This window comes from Fundulus heteroclitus, unplaced genomic scaffold, assembly GCF_011125445.2.
Source record: "Fundulus heteroclitus isolate FHET01 unplaced genomic scaffold, MU-UCD_Fhet_4.1 scaffold_85, whole genome shotgun sequence".
NCBI classification, from domain to species: Eukaryota; Metazoa; Chordata; class Actinopteri; order Cyprinodontiformes; family Fundulidae; genus Fundulus; species Fundulus heteroclitus.
Window position 1 is genome coordinate 614,398 of NW_023397307.1, and position 17,344 is coordinate 631,741.

The 17,344-nt window shown below is 38.7% G+C and overlaps 1 protein-coding gene across 4 annotated transcripts in view; it reads right to left on the reverse strand.

Moving 5' to 3' along the window:
- The window catches only part of esyt2a (extended synaptotagmin-like protein 2a), a 68,383-nt gene that overhangs the window by 39,947 nt on the left and 11,092 nt on the right, over nucleotides 1-17,344 (reverse strand). For all 4 annotated transcript variants that reach the window (XM_012855899.3, XM_012855898.3, XM_021312515.2 and 1 more), the window contains exons 3-5: nucleotides 4,027-4,068; nucleotides 2,368-2,502; nucleotides 117-193 (exon numbers count right to left, since the gene is read on the reverse strand). In XM_012855899.3, the coding sequence (XP_012711353.2) occupies nucleotides 117-193; nucleotides 2,368-2,502; nucleotides 4,027-4,068 (254 nt within the window). The remainder of the gene's footprint in view (nucleotides 1-116; nucleotides 194-2,367; nucleotides 2,503-4,026; nucleotides 4,069-17,344) is intronic.

Consider the following 17,344-nt stretch of genomic DNA (forward strand, 5'->3'; position numbering starts at 1 on the left):
GGCAAATCATCTTATTTACCTGCTCAAATCAAGGACAAATACACTCATTTTAAGAACATTTTAAGCTTATTTTAAGTTCTGTTTTTGCAGCGTGTGAATGTGGGAGGGAGGTCTACCTGATCTGCAGGTCCATGATAATCTGCCTCTTGTCCACATTTTCAGTGTAAACCTTCACTCCATTCACTCTGATCGGCTGAAAAAAAAACAAACAAACAGAAAAGCCAATTACTTCTCAGATTTGAGAAATAGCTTCCTGCACAGTTGAAAGATCTGAGCTTTTCTTTGCCACTCCTGCACAAAACACAGAACGTTCCCTTCTAAAAGCCTACAAATGTAGCCGCGACAAGATTTAAACCGCTACCTCTGATAGAGCGGACAGCTGCTAAAGAGTTGTAACAGTTGTAATTTATTTCAATCCGAGAAACGATGCAAAGTCTCTGCTGACCTGAGGAAAAAAAAGCGTAACGTTATCGCAGGTGTTCACATTACATTCAGAGAGTGACCTGAGTCACTGGGGAGTGTGAAGACCAGAAGAAAACTACAATGTCAGCAGATCATAGGTTATCTTTTTACAACAATCTACAAAGCTAAGTGAAAAAAATACAAAAGGTTCATAGAGATAAGATTCAAAGATGAGGAACGTGCAGAGTACAGCTTGTGCTGATCTTATTTTGTAGCTAGCCATGCACGGATCAATCAGCCAGTCGTTGAAATGAGCCAAATTCTCTCCAGATCAGCATCCGAGCGAATGCAGAAAAACTGAACGATGCCCCAAAACATTAATTTCATTAAAACTGATCTGTCTGTAGAGGGTCAGGGTTATTGATCTGGACGGGAACAACATATGGACCAATATATCCATCCCATCAAGGAATCCATCACATCAACTTATTCATTACAAGCTTGTGCACACATTGTTTGTCACCCCATATAGACGCTTTGGCCTTTGGTCCCAGGTGCGTACCTGCCTTGAAAATGTTTTATGATTTCTCATTCCTACGCATTTCCCCACTATTTCTGTTCAGTGATGATTTCGTTCTTAAAGGCAATACCAGATTGGCTTAGAGGAAAGTTATTTTCTCAGGACTGCTGCTAAGAAGACTATAATACATTCATGGTTTTCTCCGGACATCCCATCAGCACAAGATCACTTTAGGGACATTTTGCTATTTTAGCTGTCGTAAACAAAGCGCAAATATCCACAGTGCAGGACTGGGACGCTCATGTCGGTCTTCTGTTTGACATAACATTGCATTTAAGGTGTTTTCTGCTGCGTTTTCTCTGAAGATCGGCTCATTTCGCATCCTCTACCGCTCCTCTTTTGGTTTACCTGTGTACACAATGTGTAAGTGTACGCTTGTGTGCTCATATTTATTAATGTGGGTACACGTGTATGCAGTTAATATTTCCTTTTTCTTTTGTGGTAAGGCAACGACACTGTTTTTGTAATATGACGTTCAAATTGTTCAATAAAAAGTTTGTTACAAAGAAAAAGGATCTTTCTGTAAGGAATCAATGGACACCGTACTGTTTAATGTATGAGTTTAGTGAAAAAGAAAGACAATTAAGGGACTTAAACTGATAATTAATGCATAAAACGATCCCTTCACTTTGTGATGAATTCAGCACCAGTTCTATGTAGAACATGCTGCATCTTTACGGTCAACGTTCGCTAAGATTTCACTGATGAATTAATGTGTTTTCAACAACAATATTCTTATTGGTTGAAATCTGATTAGGCAGATCAAACCTGAAAGACAGCCAGAAATCTGAGCGCTGTAACATTTGGTCGCACTGAGAATTAAGGCAATACCAACGATAAAAAATGCATTCAGAATGCAGCCGACGTTGCTCTAAAGGGTAAAACCTTCCCTATAACACCTTAAATATGCTCACATGCAACAAGGCGTGCAGCAAAAAATTACAAAAATGGGAGCAGGTCTACATCCAACAACATCCTACAACATTTTCTACAAACCTCCTTGTCTGCAAGTGCTTTAGTTAGTGCTTTTTCTCCAGCCAAATGTCTATAAATAGATATTTATTGTAGTACATGCATGTATGTATGTATAGAAAAAAAGAAAAACTTATATTGTAAAGCAGTTTATCTACTAAGACCGGGAACCTCTAACTTTGAAGAGAGAGTTAGTATATTACGAAGTGGCGATGTAGATGGTGGAGGAAATATTAGATTTGATTTAAGCTCATTGTGTAAAACATGATCCAATGAAATTTTACTCTACTGCAAATAAGGTACTGGCTGCTGATAACTTCAGGAGGAACCACTCAGAAAGGTCTAAGGCGTCGCTCCAGGGGGACATTCACTTGGATCAGCCGTCTTCTACGGCGGCCATTTTCCCTCCCTACCTTGTCTCCCATGTCGATCTTGGTGAAGCAGAAGGTGCTGAGATGAGGGTTGGCGCCTTTCACGGCCGGCTCGATTGTTTCTCTGAACAGTTTGTCCACAAACTGGCTGATGAACGGCCACATCTGCTTCACCGTCTGAGGGAAAACGGACAGAAAAGGAAGAACATTTATTCTACTCTCTTAGTCTTAGAGATTATGAAATTACAGAGACTGGACTGTAAAGGTGGTCACCATGGAAATTAAAGATAAACAGACACTGGAGGCACAGAGTCTGACATACATGGATTGGACAGAATGACTCTTTATGGGAAAATGTGTCAGCAAGGACACGTCTGCAGTACAGCATGATGTTCTCCACCAATGTGATTAAAGAAAACTGATATATTGTTACACGCCCCTGAATGGGTGGACACAATGTTTCCTATTTAATGTCTGTGTAGCAGAACAAACGGGGTTTTCAGATTGGGTGTTATGAGAACCCGGTACTGAAATTGCAAACATACCTCTACCTTTTAGATAAAATATGGTAATATATAGTTATGGTTTGAAGAGGTTTTTTTTTTTATAATTACAAGGCAAGGCTAATTTATTTATATAGCACAATTCAGTACACAGACAATGCAAAGTGCTTTACATGATTAAAATACAGGAAATAAAGCAGAAAAAAAGTAAGTAGGAAAAAGCAGTTGGATTGTATAAAAAAAAAAATTACAGAAGTCTACAATAGAAACACCATATTACCAGATAAAAGAACCCAGGGAGACCGTAAACAGGTTGGATATTTAAAACCAGTGACCGCCTCTATTCTGAGTGACTTTTCTTTCTACTGAAATTTGTGCATCAAACAGAAGATGTGCACTAAGTAGCAGGTACCAATAAATATGCACATTCCCAATTTGTCCATTTTCTGCCTTCACATTTCTATGTTGGTCTATAACAAAAAATACCAATAAACTATTGAAGTTTGCAGTTTTAACGAGACAAAATGTGGACTGTATTTGTACAGTAACAGCACGCTATATTTATAAAATTGGTTTTCACATTTTATTTGATGCAATACTTATTGGAGGACTCTTTAACCTTAATGTCATTTTCTAGATGAGTGTTAAACCGTTCTTAGACAGTTTTGGTAAAAACTATCACCTTTAAGGCGCTCCACCAGTCGAAGGGTGACAGAAGCAAAATCAAAGCACACTTTACGGCGCTGAAAACCCTGAATGGCTCTGAGTGTGTACTCTGACACCCTGCAGACACATACCGGCTGACTTATAGTAATGACGAGATTGAAAAGAAGCACGGATCACCTTTAAAATGCCCTTATGCCCTCCTCTAAGTGCTTGCACCACATCTATAATTTAGAAACAGGCCACTTTAGTAAACATCAATTTGGGTGCTTGGGTAGTGCGCTTAGAATATCCTGGAAGAGCCAACAAACAGTCCCAGTGAGTGAACCTCCTCCAGACGCGGATCAGATCCTTGTGGGTTTGTCTCTCTGTGGACCACAACGACTAGGACTTGCTCACTCAGGGATCCACATTCAGATCCCTATTTTTAACCCAACCTGCCCACTTTGCCCCGCTAACAGGAGATGAGGAGGGGAAATGGGCGAATGTCTGCATGCTGGAAACCACGGGAAACAACCAACGCTTTTATCTTTACCTTATTGAGCCACTCCACTCTCTCCACATCTGGATAATGGACCTGAAAGGAAGACAGAAACGCTGACGTTAGAATCAATGAACTGCTGGTCCTTAATTGGTATCAAACCTTTTAAAGCCTCTCAATACTTGATAATCTTGAAGTTGTGTGGGTCACAAGACGTTTCCACCCCGTTTACGCCCAGAACAAAAACCTGTTCCAGCCTCTTAGGCTACGTTCACACTGCAGCGAAATGCGACCTAATCCTAATCTTTTCACCTCTCAAATAATCTGATCTGTGCAACATTAATATGTGGTACTAATTCTGATTCGTATCGGATATTTTTCAAATAACCGGAGTCTGACCGCTCATGTTGCATTTCATCCGTCTTTCACGTCACTCTCCTGTCTCTCACTAATTCTCTCATAGCTCAACATCTTTCTGATAATAACAAGGAGAGATGCCGGTTGGTATTTTTAACAATTTTTTTTTTTAATGAAACTTTATCGAACACTTCTAGAAACGATTACATTCACCAGTACTTTCGTAAAACAGCTCACTGCTCTGTGACGTCTCCTGCTGGTATCAAAGGGTCGCTTTGTGGTCAGACAGCAGTGTAATGGTGGTCGCGTTTAATAGTAGTATTTTAGCACCATTATTATTTTGCACTCCCAACATTTAACTTTTCAAATTAATGCCTTTTTTTGTACCATTATCTTTGCACTATAAACATGGTTGAACATGGTGTTCTGCACACCTTTTTAAATACCGTTTTTCCCCCTGCACTGTTACATTCTTATCACTGCTGCACTCTATATTGTAATGATATTTTATTTCAATTGCAATGTCAGTACATTGCCGCAAGCTGTAGGCAACAAAATTTTGTTTGGTATACACTGTGCATACAAAATGACAATAAAGTTTGTCTAAGTCTAAGTATAAACGGCCACCTAAAAATCGGAATAAGCAAAAAAAAAATTGGATTTGAGCATCAAGACCTGCAATGTGAACGTGGCCTTTGACAGAATAAGACAGAATAACTTCAAAACATCTTATAACCATGACAGCATGGCTAAAACTAAACAATGCTGTCAACCAACCTAAAACTGAGATAGTAAAGAGGACTTTCTAACTGCTTATATAAGTTGGCCCCAGCATTGTTTTACCAAATTATCAGACTTTATTAATTACTTTTAAAAATTTTATTTTTTGTTTTCTTGAAAGTTGCTACATGTTTTAATAAATCCCCAAAGCACCCATCTACAATCATCTGTGTTCAGATGGTTGATGTAATGTTGCTGCTCCGAAACCAGAAAATAAAATAAACATGAAACATGTTTTGGGACTTTAAAAGGTTTTTAAGCTACATATTAAACCTAACATTTAAAGAATATATCATCTGTTTAAAGAAGCACAAATGATTTGAATATTCATGGCATGATCATCCCGGCGAGGCTTGCATAGAAAAGTCTTAACGAGGGGATCAGTGCATGCTGTTTCCTTTAATCTCCTCCCAGTTCTCTTGGCAGAGGAACGACTAAATGTTTTCAAAAAGGGTTTCAGACATGGAAAGATTAGACCGGACCGTTCGTTTTCATCTGAAATCAGAGGCTTTGACCCAATGAAGACATGCTACAGGCTCACAGATCCCTGAATGTGATAAAGTCATCCAGAGAGGAAGCAATTAAATAAATGTTTTTGCTGTGACGTCCGAAGATAAATGCCTTTGGCCTCTTGCATCCAACCACAGCTCATCGGCCTCTTTCAGCCCCCAGAATGCACAGCATCTGCATCATAAAATGTTTTATTGCCTATATGGAGTCTGATATGGAGTCTGACATGCAGTTTGTGCAGCGGTGACCGAGCCAGGGGTGACAGAAACACCCAAAGGATTCTGCAAAAGTTGTTATTTAGAGGTGAGAAGACGCAAAGAGAGTCATGAATGCAAAGTATTTAAAACAGGTCGTCTGATGTGCAGCTGACCTCTGCTTTTATCACTTCAGCGTCTAAAAACGGATCAACGATGCTGAAGAAAGTTAACGTTTTAATCAGTGTCTACCGAGTCTAACAGCAGATAAAACCACAGGTAGAGGACACCTGCTCCATCGTCTCTACTACTAAGTTAAATGGCCAAAAAAATACTCAAAGGCTACAAGTTTTTTGCTGGAATTGCCAGGCAGGATAGAGGAATCTCAGTGTTTCCCGCAGCGCTATCAAACTCACGCTACCGCCACGCCAACATTCCAAAAAAAAAAAAAAAAAAAAAAGTGCCGTTAACACGCGGTTTGTTGTTGTTGGTATTGCGCGTGCGTGAATGGCAGGGAAAAAACACATGGATACCCCCGCTCCGCCAGTATGTCAGCGGAAAACGTGTATTATCTCCCCCCCCCCCCCCCCCCCCCAGTATGTCAGCGGAAAACGTGTATTATCTCCCCCCCCCCCGCTCCGCGATTCGGTCCGCGGAAAACGTGTCGTCAACAAGCACCACCCCCCCCCCCCCCCCGCTCCGCGAGTCGGTCCGCCTCGCATAAGCTAATTCCTGCGGGAAACACTGAATCTTAAATATTTTTCACTCCATTCATGCTGTGCCTTTAAGCATGTTTTGGCCACTTGCTTTCTTCATTTTTTACTCTAAACACGACGGAGATTTGTTTTAATACGTTGAATTCAACCTACGGATGGTGTGGTGTTAAACTGTACACAATAATACCAATATGTTGAAAAATAAATGCAGTATTTTTTTCTGCCCTCATAAAAAAATCGGAACAGCAAAAGTATAAATCAAAGCCATACTTTCATGTTTTAGGGTTTGCTAGCGTCATCAAACTAGAGCTCATCATTTATTGCCAGGGTTTACTAATCTTTATCACAATATGCTGTAAATCAGAGGTGTTAAAACTTTTTCCCTTGGACCAAAATTGTCAATTTAAGTTGTGGGCCAAAGGTTTTATTTCACAGAAATGTATTTTGTGAATTGGTTTTACCTGCTTAACAATAAACTAAACACAGTGTTTCAATCAAACAGATGAAGTCTGTAGGAGAGGGAAAAAATTAATGTTTTATCTATTCTCAGCTATAAGAACATAATTGTCGTTATTCTTTCTTTTAAAATGTTTGCTGTATTTAGTAAAGTTAAGTAAATTTCGATTTGGATGCCCTAAAAGTGTGCTTCCGAATAAAAGTGAAGGACAGATGTGGTTATATTTACAATATTTTACAATTAAAGAGAACTAAAAAAATCTTGGTAATTAATAGACGAGTCTTCTGTGTTGCGCCTAACATTTTTCCATCTTAAGAAGATTTTATTTTCCCAGGAATGATTTTGCACTAATTAAAAATAAAAAGTATTCAACTGAACCAACCACCTGTGGGCCGTGTTTGTATCATTCCTGAACTGCAGTTGGGGGACGCAGAATATATAAAATGATTTAGAAATAAAATAAAAACCAGTCCAAGGGCCTAAAATGGCTCCCAGTGTGTACTTTGGACACAGCTGTTAATTATCCAAAAAGATACACCTAATAAGTAGTACTTTTTCATGCAAATATAGAGAAAAAAAATGAAAAGAAAAAACTCTATGAGATTTTAACAATGATAATACCCTTTGAAGACCTCTTTAATCGTCAACGGCCATTATTAAGAATAATTGCTCTATGATCTAAATAAAGCAATTTATTTAAGGTCTACTTCACTATGACCTTTGATAAAGAAAAGAAAAAAGTGAGTAGGTACACATTGCATGTGAGAACAGTGTCTTTGATTTAGGGATATGCAATAAAGACTTTTAATTTTTTTAACAAAAGTATCAGTGGAAAAAGTGATAATAAAGACTAATTTACAGCTTCTTGAAGTCTTTTTTAGATAACTGTATGACTGTAACAGCATACCCCAAACAAAAATAATGTCCTTAAAAAAAAACACATGTAATAATATAAAATGTTAAAAGAAAATTAAAAAAGGGCTTCATCAGGTCACCAGCTACATAAAGAAGTGTAATTTGTATCACTAAACTGCACACAGTTACTTAATTTAATCATATTTTTTAACGTATTGATATATTCATTGACGCTCTCAAGGAACCAACAGTGAAGAAAAAAATTATCCTAATAATAACAAGCTTTCAGACATCATGAGGATTTATTGTTGTCAAGAAAAACCAAAATTGTTATAGTGGTCGGAAATTTTTCACAATGACAAAAAATGTTATGATAAATACACCTCCACACAGTGAAACATACATCATGACAGATATTTCTTAAGAAAAAGTTAATCCACTGTTTTTAACCCCTGCTACACAAAACTATTCAATTAAAATAACGGAGTGTCTGTTTTTTTAGCTTTACAAATTTAAAGAAAACTGAGGTAAGATGCATCCGTTCTGCAACTGTGTCAAGCCAACCACCTCCTGTGACCCAGAGAGATGCACGAGGCCACCCAGGAAGTATCTACAGCGTGACTCACGTGAACGCAGTCATGCACCATGCTTGAGCAAACAACCTCATGCTGATGGGGACGTCACATGGTGCTTATTTTACAATATAGATTCTCGTCTGTCTTGTCTATGCCTGCTTAAAGCTATAGCTGGTAATCCTGTTCAGAAACACTTTTTGCTACACTGGGGTAAAATGGTCCTTCCATCCTGAGAGTCGTTAATACATTATGTACTCAGAAAAAGGAGGTTAAAAAATTAGGTTAGAAACGGGCCACTGGTTAGTTTCAGCGTACTGAATGTGCATGCACACTTCTTGTGTTTATGTATACGGCTAGCTTAGTGGTTAGCTTAGCCGTTAGCTTAGCGGTTAGCTTAGCCGTTAGCAGTTCATTGTAGCTCCGCTGCTCCCACCGTAGACTTTAAACATGGCTGAGAGTCGCAACAAGCGAACCGCGTTCATGTTTATGAGAAGAAGACGAAGGACTCAGTAGAAAGAAATAAGACCAGAGGGAATTTGGGATAAAAAAAACATAAAAAAAAAAAATCACACGATCCCCCTGAGGAGCGGAAGAGCAGGTAAGAAAGTCTTATTCAAAAAGAGACTTGGAGAAACTTCTGGAAAAATCGCTGACCCTGCCTTTAATTGTAAAGTGGAAAGAATGGGATCCAGTTTAACAAATAAAAATCTGAAAGGATGAGCATGCATTTGTATCCAAGCTTCTGAATTATATATAATTCCGATCTGCGGCGTACAGAAGTGCACTCTGGTCTTATTTCTTTCTACTTCTTCTTTCCTCTTAATTAATTAGCGAAGCATGGAAAACTGTTTCATCCATTCATGTAGTAAATAAACAAAAATAACATTTAGTGGGTGTTTGTTAGACTTTAAGACCAAAAATGAAATCCTGGAAATGTTTATGAGTAAACTCAGGATTATTATCAGTTGCAGCATGTGTTGCTCTGAACTTGGTATTAAAGCAATAATCGTGTATCAGGAAGTGAACTCCCCATTAGGCCAGCCGGATGAATCCCTCACTAAATGCTCTGTGCATGAAGCCAAGCAGACCTGAATACACAGCACGGCAACAAGAAGAACATAATTAGTTACCATTAAATGCAACTGACTCCAGACAGGCGGGGAAGTCAAACATGAGGTAAAATGCAGCTAAACATGCAAATGAAACCCAAATCATTGTGTATTCTGAGAACGCGTGCATGGAGGTTTATTAGAGGTTAAACATGAGGTGTAGCTGCAGCAGCTAGGATGTTAGTTCAGCCTTCAAAGGTCTTAATGCCATGAACATCCTTAAAGAAGCGGTCTCTAAGATAGAAAGCAGAGAAATGTACCAATAAAACAAACTGGTCTGCTCATGCAGTCAATGAAACGAGCAGCAAACAAAGTATTTATCTTCTGTCATTTGGCTAAAAAGGTGCATATATGGGAAAGTGAGAAAGGTCAAGGTAAAACGACACGCCGTGCTATAAAGTAACCGGTTTATTTTAGGTACAAACGAGACCAAGTGATTCTGCTTTTATAAGAAAATGCAGACAACAGACTGGTAGAGGAAAAAAAGATGAGGACTTACAGTGCACCCACATATAAACGGTTTTCCATGACTGTTAATAAGGTCATGGGAAACTAAATGGTTCCTTGTTGCTTCTGTATGATTCAAGTTGGAAATATGCAGTTTATAGAGTTTTGGGGGGAAAAAATACTCCTTAGGAATTAACACAATGCCAAAAAGGAAGAATATGAGCAATGACTGTTGGACAGCAACCGCTGTGGTGTATCTTTTATTTATTTCCTCAAAAGGTTCCTCAATCTTGGCCAATGAAGCTGATTCTGTATCTGTATTTAATCTGGTGAAGGTTTTACAACCATTTCTAAACTATTTTAGAACCAACAGCGACAACGATTATTCATAGATGGAAAACATTTTAAGGAAATTACCAATTTTCCTTGAAGTGGCAAAACAGCAAATCCCCCTCTTTGTAAAGTGAATTAGACAGCATGACTTGGGTTTGCAAAGTTGTATTGGAGGAGTGATGATCGGGGCTCGTTTTGAGGCCTCTTCAATCGTTGAAGCAATCGTTGTACATCGGAGCTGAACATGATTCGATCGCCCTGACAGCTGAAGCTTTGGCCAAACTGAGTCATTAGAAGGATAATAACCGCTAACACAGCCGCAAATCTACAATCGAATGCCTACAAACCTAAAGAATCAAGGAGCTGCACCGGTTCAGTTAATTATTCAGGTGTTTCTAACCCTAACAGTGGCCTTCTATTCTGAGATGCTTTACTGGACAAAATCCGCTGTTATTGAACTGCAGACTTTATGCTTTAATGCAGCAGGACATTTTCCAAAAACAATGCCAGGCAAAACATTTGCCCGCTTTCAACTAGCTTTTCCTCACTGAATAAACAAATAGAGGACGTAACCCCATAAAGACTCTATTGTACCCATGAAAACCCCTGCCTTAACATTTCAGGAGCTTGTTTTCCTCCAGAATACCATACGTATAGGCAGGCCTTATTGTAAAAAAAAACATGTATAATACCACTTCTTTTACAGTAAAATCACAATCAGGATATTATTTCCCTACCTGTAATCATGACTCTTAAAAACAAACATGACTCAAGGTACAGAGCATGTCTAACCATAGTCTGATCAGGTTGCATCATTTTGCTGACTTGTGTTAAACACAAATATATATTGCCATTCTACACTATATCTCCAGCCTTTTCTTTTGTCTAACTGTAAGCTATTTTTTTTAACTTCAAAATAAAACAACAATATCACCGTAAAGTTCACTCTCGACATAAAAAGTCCTTGTCTTTCAAATAAGATTCGAACCAGTTTAGCTATAACTAGCTATGACTATATGAGCTTATAATTAGCAAATAGGGTTGGAGATAAATTAATTAAGATGAGACAGAGGAAGTCCAAAGACATGTTTTGGTCCTTCCGGGTTCTAACAGGTAAGACCACATTTATATGTTGTTCTTCCGCACTTTCTGATGTCTGAGTCTAAAAACAAAGTGTACAGAGTGACAGAGCAGGTAGATCCACATGTCTTCTCCACAAACTGGGAACAGATCAATGCAACAACAAACATTTATTACGTCGAGTCTCCTGGGACCAACTCCTTTTTCAGGAATAAGTCATAAAACCTGCAGCTGACAAAGGAAGAGTCCGTTGCAGGGCGGATGTTTCTTCCTCGTGAAGGACAACCAGAGGGCGTCTCAGAACTGGGTGTACCTAAATCATTTGTTAATATCCAACACACCTCCGCGTTAAATAAGACGACTCCTTCAATTAAAAAGCGCAATTAGGGTGAAAAGCTTCAATCTAACTTGTCAGATTTAACATTGCCACTGTGCTGGCTGGATAAAGCCGCAGTGCAGAGAGTCTTTCCAGAGCCCAATATCCTTCCAAACTTGTTGATGTGCTGCACAAACAAGCCCTGCTGGGTTGTGTTTCATCAGCCTGCAGCAGCACACCCACAGCAGCGCAGACCTCCACATGTTCTGATCCGCGCAGCTCTTTCCCAACCTCGACTTTCGTCTTTAAAGGATCAGTTTTCAGGCAAAGCCATGACTCACTGGAAAAAAAACAAAAAAAAAGACCGACTTTTAGGCCGCCAATCGGCAGCAAGCCGAAGCATCTCTATTTGTGTTTCTAATGAGAGTCATGCTTCAGCTATGCACCAGCTGCTTGGAAATCCTACACTTTGCTTCAGCCACGCCTCCAGCTCAAAATCTCAGCGTGAGAGCAAAGGAGGAGGCGACCAAATATGTCAATGGAAACAAAAAAAACAAAAACTGGGCTTTCCTCAACGTTAAGATTCCTATATGATGACAGATAAAAAACAGCTGCTTAGGCTTTTTACTCTCAGGCTCAATAGGTCAGTGAAACCTGCAGCATCCTAATGAAAACATTACGTCCCATTTAAAACTCACGCTTCAAAATATTCTGTTGGGATTTTACGAGCTAGACCAACCAGAAGTAGCACATTACTGTAAAGTGAAAGGGAAATGATAAATGGCCTTCCTGTTTTTTGTTTTTTAATAAATATAAATCTGAAAAGTGCGGCATGCAGCTGCATTTACTCTTGTTTGTATTGCAGATCTAGAGATTGATATTGCGGTCCATTCTTCTTAGCAGAACAGCTCCACCTCCGTCAAATCAGATGGAGAACGTCCATGAAGATCGGTTTTAAAGTCATTCCAAAAGAGTCTCAGATGGATTCAGGTCTAGGCTATTCTAACACATGAATATGCTTCAATCTGAACCATTTCACTTCTCCTGCTCGAAGGAGTTAGATTCAAGTCTTTTGCAGCCCTAAGCGGGTTTTCTTGCAGAATCGCCCTGTTTGGTGTCATCTCTCCATCAGCAGCCAAGTCCCTGCTGCAGAGAAGCTTAATCCTGCAAACTAAAGCCTAAAAATGTCATTTTGTTGTTATAGAAACAGGTTTTATTACAAGATTCTCAGATTTTTGTTTACATTGTGTGCCACTAGTGGCCTTTATTTCAAAGTCAACTGATAGGAAACAGCGTTGAAATCTGTACATGAGTCACACGCACTAACTTACTGCACCACCACGGTGCTAAAGGTTCTCTGAATTTATGCATCAAAGCCCTTCTTCTCTATGTGATGTTACTGAAATCTCAGAACAAAGAGAATGGAAGAAAATGTTGATTTTTTTATGCACCCCAAAGCAAAACATTAAAGGTTTTGATGTATTCAAATAAAACATAAAAACCTTTTTTTTTTGAGTGTCTGACCTGCAGATCTCTGAAACTCTGGAAAAATGGCCAATTTCAACCACCTGCTTCCAATGAACCATGTTAAAAAAACGGAACATATACTAGCTTGTTACACAGACTAGGATGGGGCTTTTGTTGTGTCGATATCATGAATTTAGATTTATTGTGACAATCATACACTCCAATAACAAACTCTATTGCCATGTATTGTTCATACTTTTACTATTTTATCCACTGTTTATTCCATGATAGCATCAATAAACATAAGCATATTCAAAAAAGCAGATGAAATGAACTTATATTGTGCAGTATACTAATAAAAATGACAATTTTTCGTGTAAATTGAAGTCCATTTCCAATAGACATATTTTTCAGGAGCAGCATTTGGGGCTGCACTTAGCCGTACAGTTACCTAAGAGGCCTGCAAAAAACGTTTTAACTCATTTTTATCACAATAGTGCCACAAAATGTTATAAAACCTCAATATTTAATGCTATCAGTCCATACTTCTCAAATAACAAATACCCAAACATGAGGTTCAGCAGTTATTAAGCAGATATTAACAGCGAATGGATACCAAAAATAACCATCTTAAAGATCCTATATCTAATTTTAATAATAAATAGCCAATCTAAAAGACAGAAAAGATAAATATTAACATGTAGATCTTTCATTATTCAGGTTTTTCTAACCCTAACAGTGGCCTTCTATTCTGAGATGCTTTACTGGATAAAATCCGTTGTTATTGGACTGCAGACTTTATGCTTTAATGCAGCAGGACATTTTCCAAAAACAATGCCAGGCAAAACATTTGCCCGCTTTCAACTAGCTTTTCCTCACTGAACAAATAAATAGAGGACGTAACCCCATAAAGACTCTACTGTACCCATGAAAACCCCTGCCTTAACATTTCAAGAGCTTGTTTTTCTCCAGAATACCATACGTATAGGCAGGCCTTATTGTAAAAAAAAATATGTATAATACCACTTCTTTTACAGTAAAATCACAATCAGGATATTATTTCCCTACCTGTAATCATGACTCTTAAAAACAAACATGACTCAAGGTACAGAGCATGTCTAACCATAGTCTGATCAGGTTGCATCATTTTGCTGACTTGTGTTAAACTAGGGCTGGACGATAATTCAATAACAATATATATCGATCTATAGACGTATATTGATAATAGAAAAAAAAGGGTCAATAAAAAGTTCAATAGAATAAAATTTTTCCTTCCTTTTTGCATTCTACCCATCTAGGTTAATTTTAGTCATTAATCCTCTCAGCCAATCAAACGTAGACTAAGGAAACAAGCAACGCCCTCTTCAAAGAGTTCAAAGAGCACACATTCTTTTTTCTTTTTTAAAAATTTGTAGTTTTGGTAAAAAGTTGGTTGAATAAAGGGTTGAGTTTGAATTCAGTGTTTGTGTGTCTGTATCTAGAAATAGGTCAATAAGCAACAGCATAAAACAGTCATGGCCGCACTTCAATTATAGGTTTTGAATTTGTTGATAATTATCAATATGCTATTTTTCTATATCGTCCAGCCCTATGTTAAACACAAAGATATATTGCCATTCTACACTATATCTCCAGCCTTTTCTTTTGTCTAACTGTAAACTATTTTTTTTACTTCAAAATAAAACAATATCACCGTAAAGTTCACTCTCGACATAAAAAAGTCCCTGTCCTTCAAATAAGATTCTAACCAGTTTAGCAATGTACCAGAAAGGCCAACCTAGTTTTCCAGACACGCCAGAAGAATATTTATAACATTTTTCCTCATTTCATCCCACTATGACCGACACTGGCTGCAGTATTAACGAGTGTAATCAGACCCTTGGTTATAATACCAGCTGGAAAATAAATTTGCTAAGATGTTGAGTGGTTAAACAAACGAACCACACCATCCAGCTAAATGGTTACTTGATCACCGTTAGCCGCTGGAAAGCGAAGGGAAGAGGAGGAGGAGGAGGAGGAGGAGAGGGAGCTCCTTTAGTTTCACTCACGCCTTACTCGTGCAGAGTTAAGATGCATGCAACACTTGGTCATCTTTGGTGGCTTTAACATGTATGCCAGACCCTCAATGTCTTTAAAAAAATAGTTTTTTTAAGGTGTGGCCACTTAAAGGGGACACATTATGGTTTTTAATGCCCTAATTTTCACATTGAAATTATTTAGTTGTGGTCGATATAAAGTGGAACTGCAATGCTTTGGTCTGATTTCTTCTTTATTGTTTCCCCACAGCCCCTCTTTTACCCCCTTTCTGAGGTGCGTCTGAGAACAAGTCGTTGTGGTGCCGTCTCTTTAAATGCAAATGAGACGCTTTTTAAACTTCACTATCACTTCATTTGGATTCCCAAGGTGAAGTAATATGACTATTGTGATATGGTAATACCTTGTGTGGAATGTTGTAAATATATATATATATAACAATGTGTGTATTCTGGAGCATGTAACAAAAGTAATTTCCCCCTGGGATCATTAAAGTAAGTCTGATTCTGATTTGTATGTCAGCCACACTATTGACATTGCATCTCTGCCTCATTAAAAAAAAAAAACACAATCCTGGCTGCAACGCATTACTGTCACTGTCTCTTGGCCAAAAATAATAATAATAATAATAATACATGACCGACCCCTCCCCCCCTACTGAAACACAGACACTAAGGGCAACTAGATGGAAATAAACATTGGTTGTTAATATCGGCCCAGTTTACTTATCGGACCGCTACTGATATGTTAAAAAAATGACTAATATTGGCCGATAAAAATGTTAATGCCGATATATCGTGCACCCCTATTTAGTACAACTAAGAACTACTTACTTACTGTAGTACAAAGCATGTTACTCCACATTATTCCAGACTTTTTGAATTGAGAAATCTTCCTGGAGAGGAAGCGTAACCAGTTATGTTTTTTACTTTTTTTGGAATGACCATGACCTGGATGACTGAGAATCTTCACCAGCAACTACTTACTTACTGTTTTTTATGTTTTTCAAAGCTTATTTTAAGTAAAAGAAAAAGAAAACACAGTGATGCAACACACAGAATGCACCTTATAAGCAATCTCCCCATCTTTCTGCCAACTCAGCTTTTTCAACACCTTATAATCTAAGGTCAGCATAACACCCAGCCCTGGTGATACTGGTTGTTCTTGCTGTAAACCCTGTAACTAGGTGACTCTCTATCAAAGTGCTGCTGTTCCTCCACTAGGGATGAACTGCAACACTATATGTCGCCACACAAAAGGCCATCTGTTTCAACAGAGCCGGTTGTTCAATAGATTAGCATCACAGCCTTTATTTCTCACACATAGACGTGTTTTAGATCCACTGAGATAAAGGAGGAGCTAAAGGAAAGGGCACAAACTGTTACGTTTAAGCGTTGCTTGGATCTTTTTATAGAACGAATATATTTCCTCTACAAATTTAATCAATGGTAAGAAAAGAAATCCTTCCAGTGAACTCCAGAGCACGGCTGAACAGAACTTAGTGAAAATGGAGTCAGTCAATCCCTGTAGGTCAGCGTAGAGGAGAGCAGCCGAGGCTTTGTTCTGTCCCTCCAACATCGTTTTCATTCCTCCTGCAGAGCGGGGCCCGGCCCTCTGGCGCTGCAGAAGGACGTGAAATCTCCACCCATGCCGTGTCAAACAAGGGCACGCACGCCAAGAGTGGGAGGAAGAGAAGGACGGAGGGAAACCGCTCAACTACACTCACTGCTGCTGCTGCTTGTTGTTGAAACAGCTTCACAGACTCTGACTGCTTCCTTTAAGGCTACTACTAACCGGGGGGGGGGGGGGGGGGAGACGAGGTTTTTACAGAGTTTGGTGAAACTTTTTCTATGTAAAGTCAAGTCACACCCAATAATTACGCAGCTTAACCAAACGCCTCTGACTCAGACTTGCCTCTCCTCCACGACAACTTTAACACTACAGCATTATTGTGTTGCCAGATCACAAATAAAACAATTTAACCCTGAGATGTCTGAGCATATCTAGCTGTTTTTGTAGGCACCAGGCCCAAAACCGCATAAAAAAAACATCAAATCTGAATCAAAACCATCCAAAATAATCAACTTAAGACTTGATGAGGTAGAAAAAACTACATCATTATATTAGGAAAGTGCTTATATT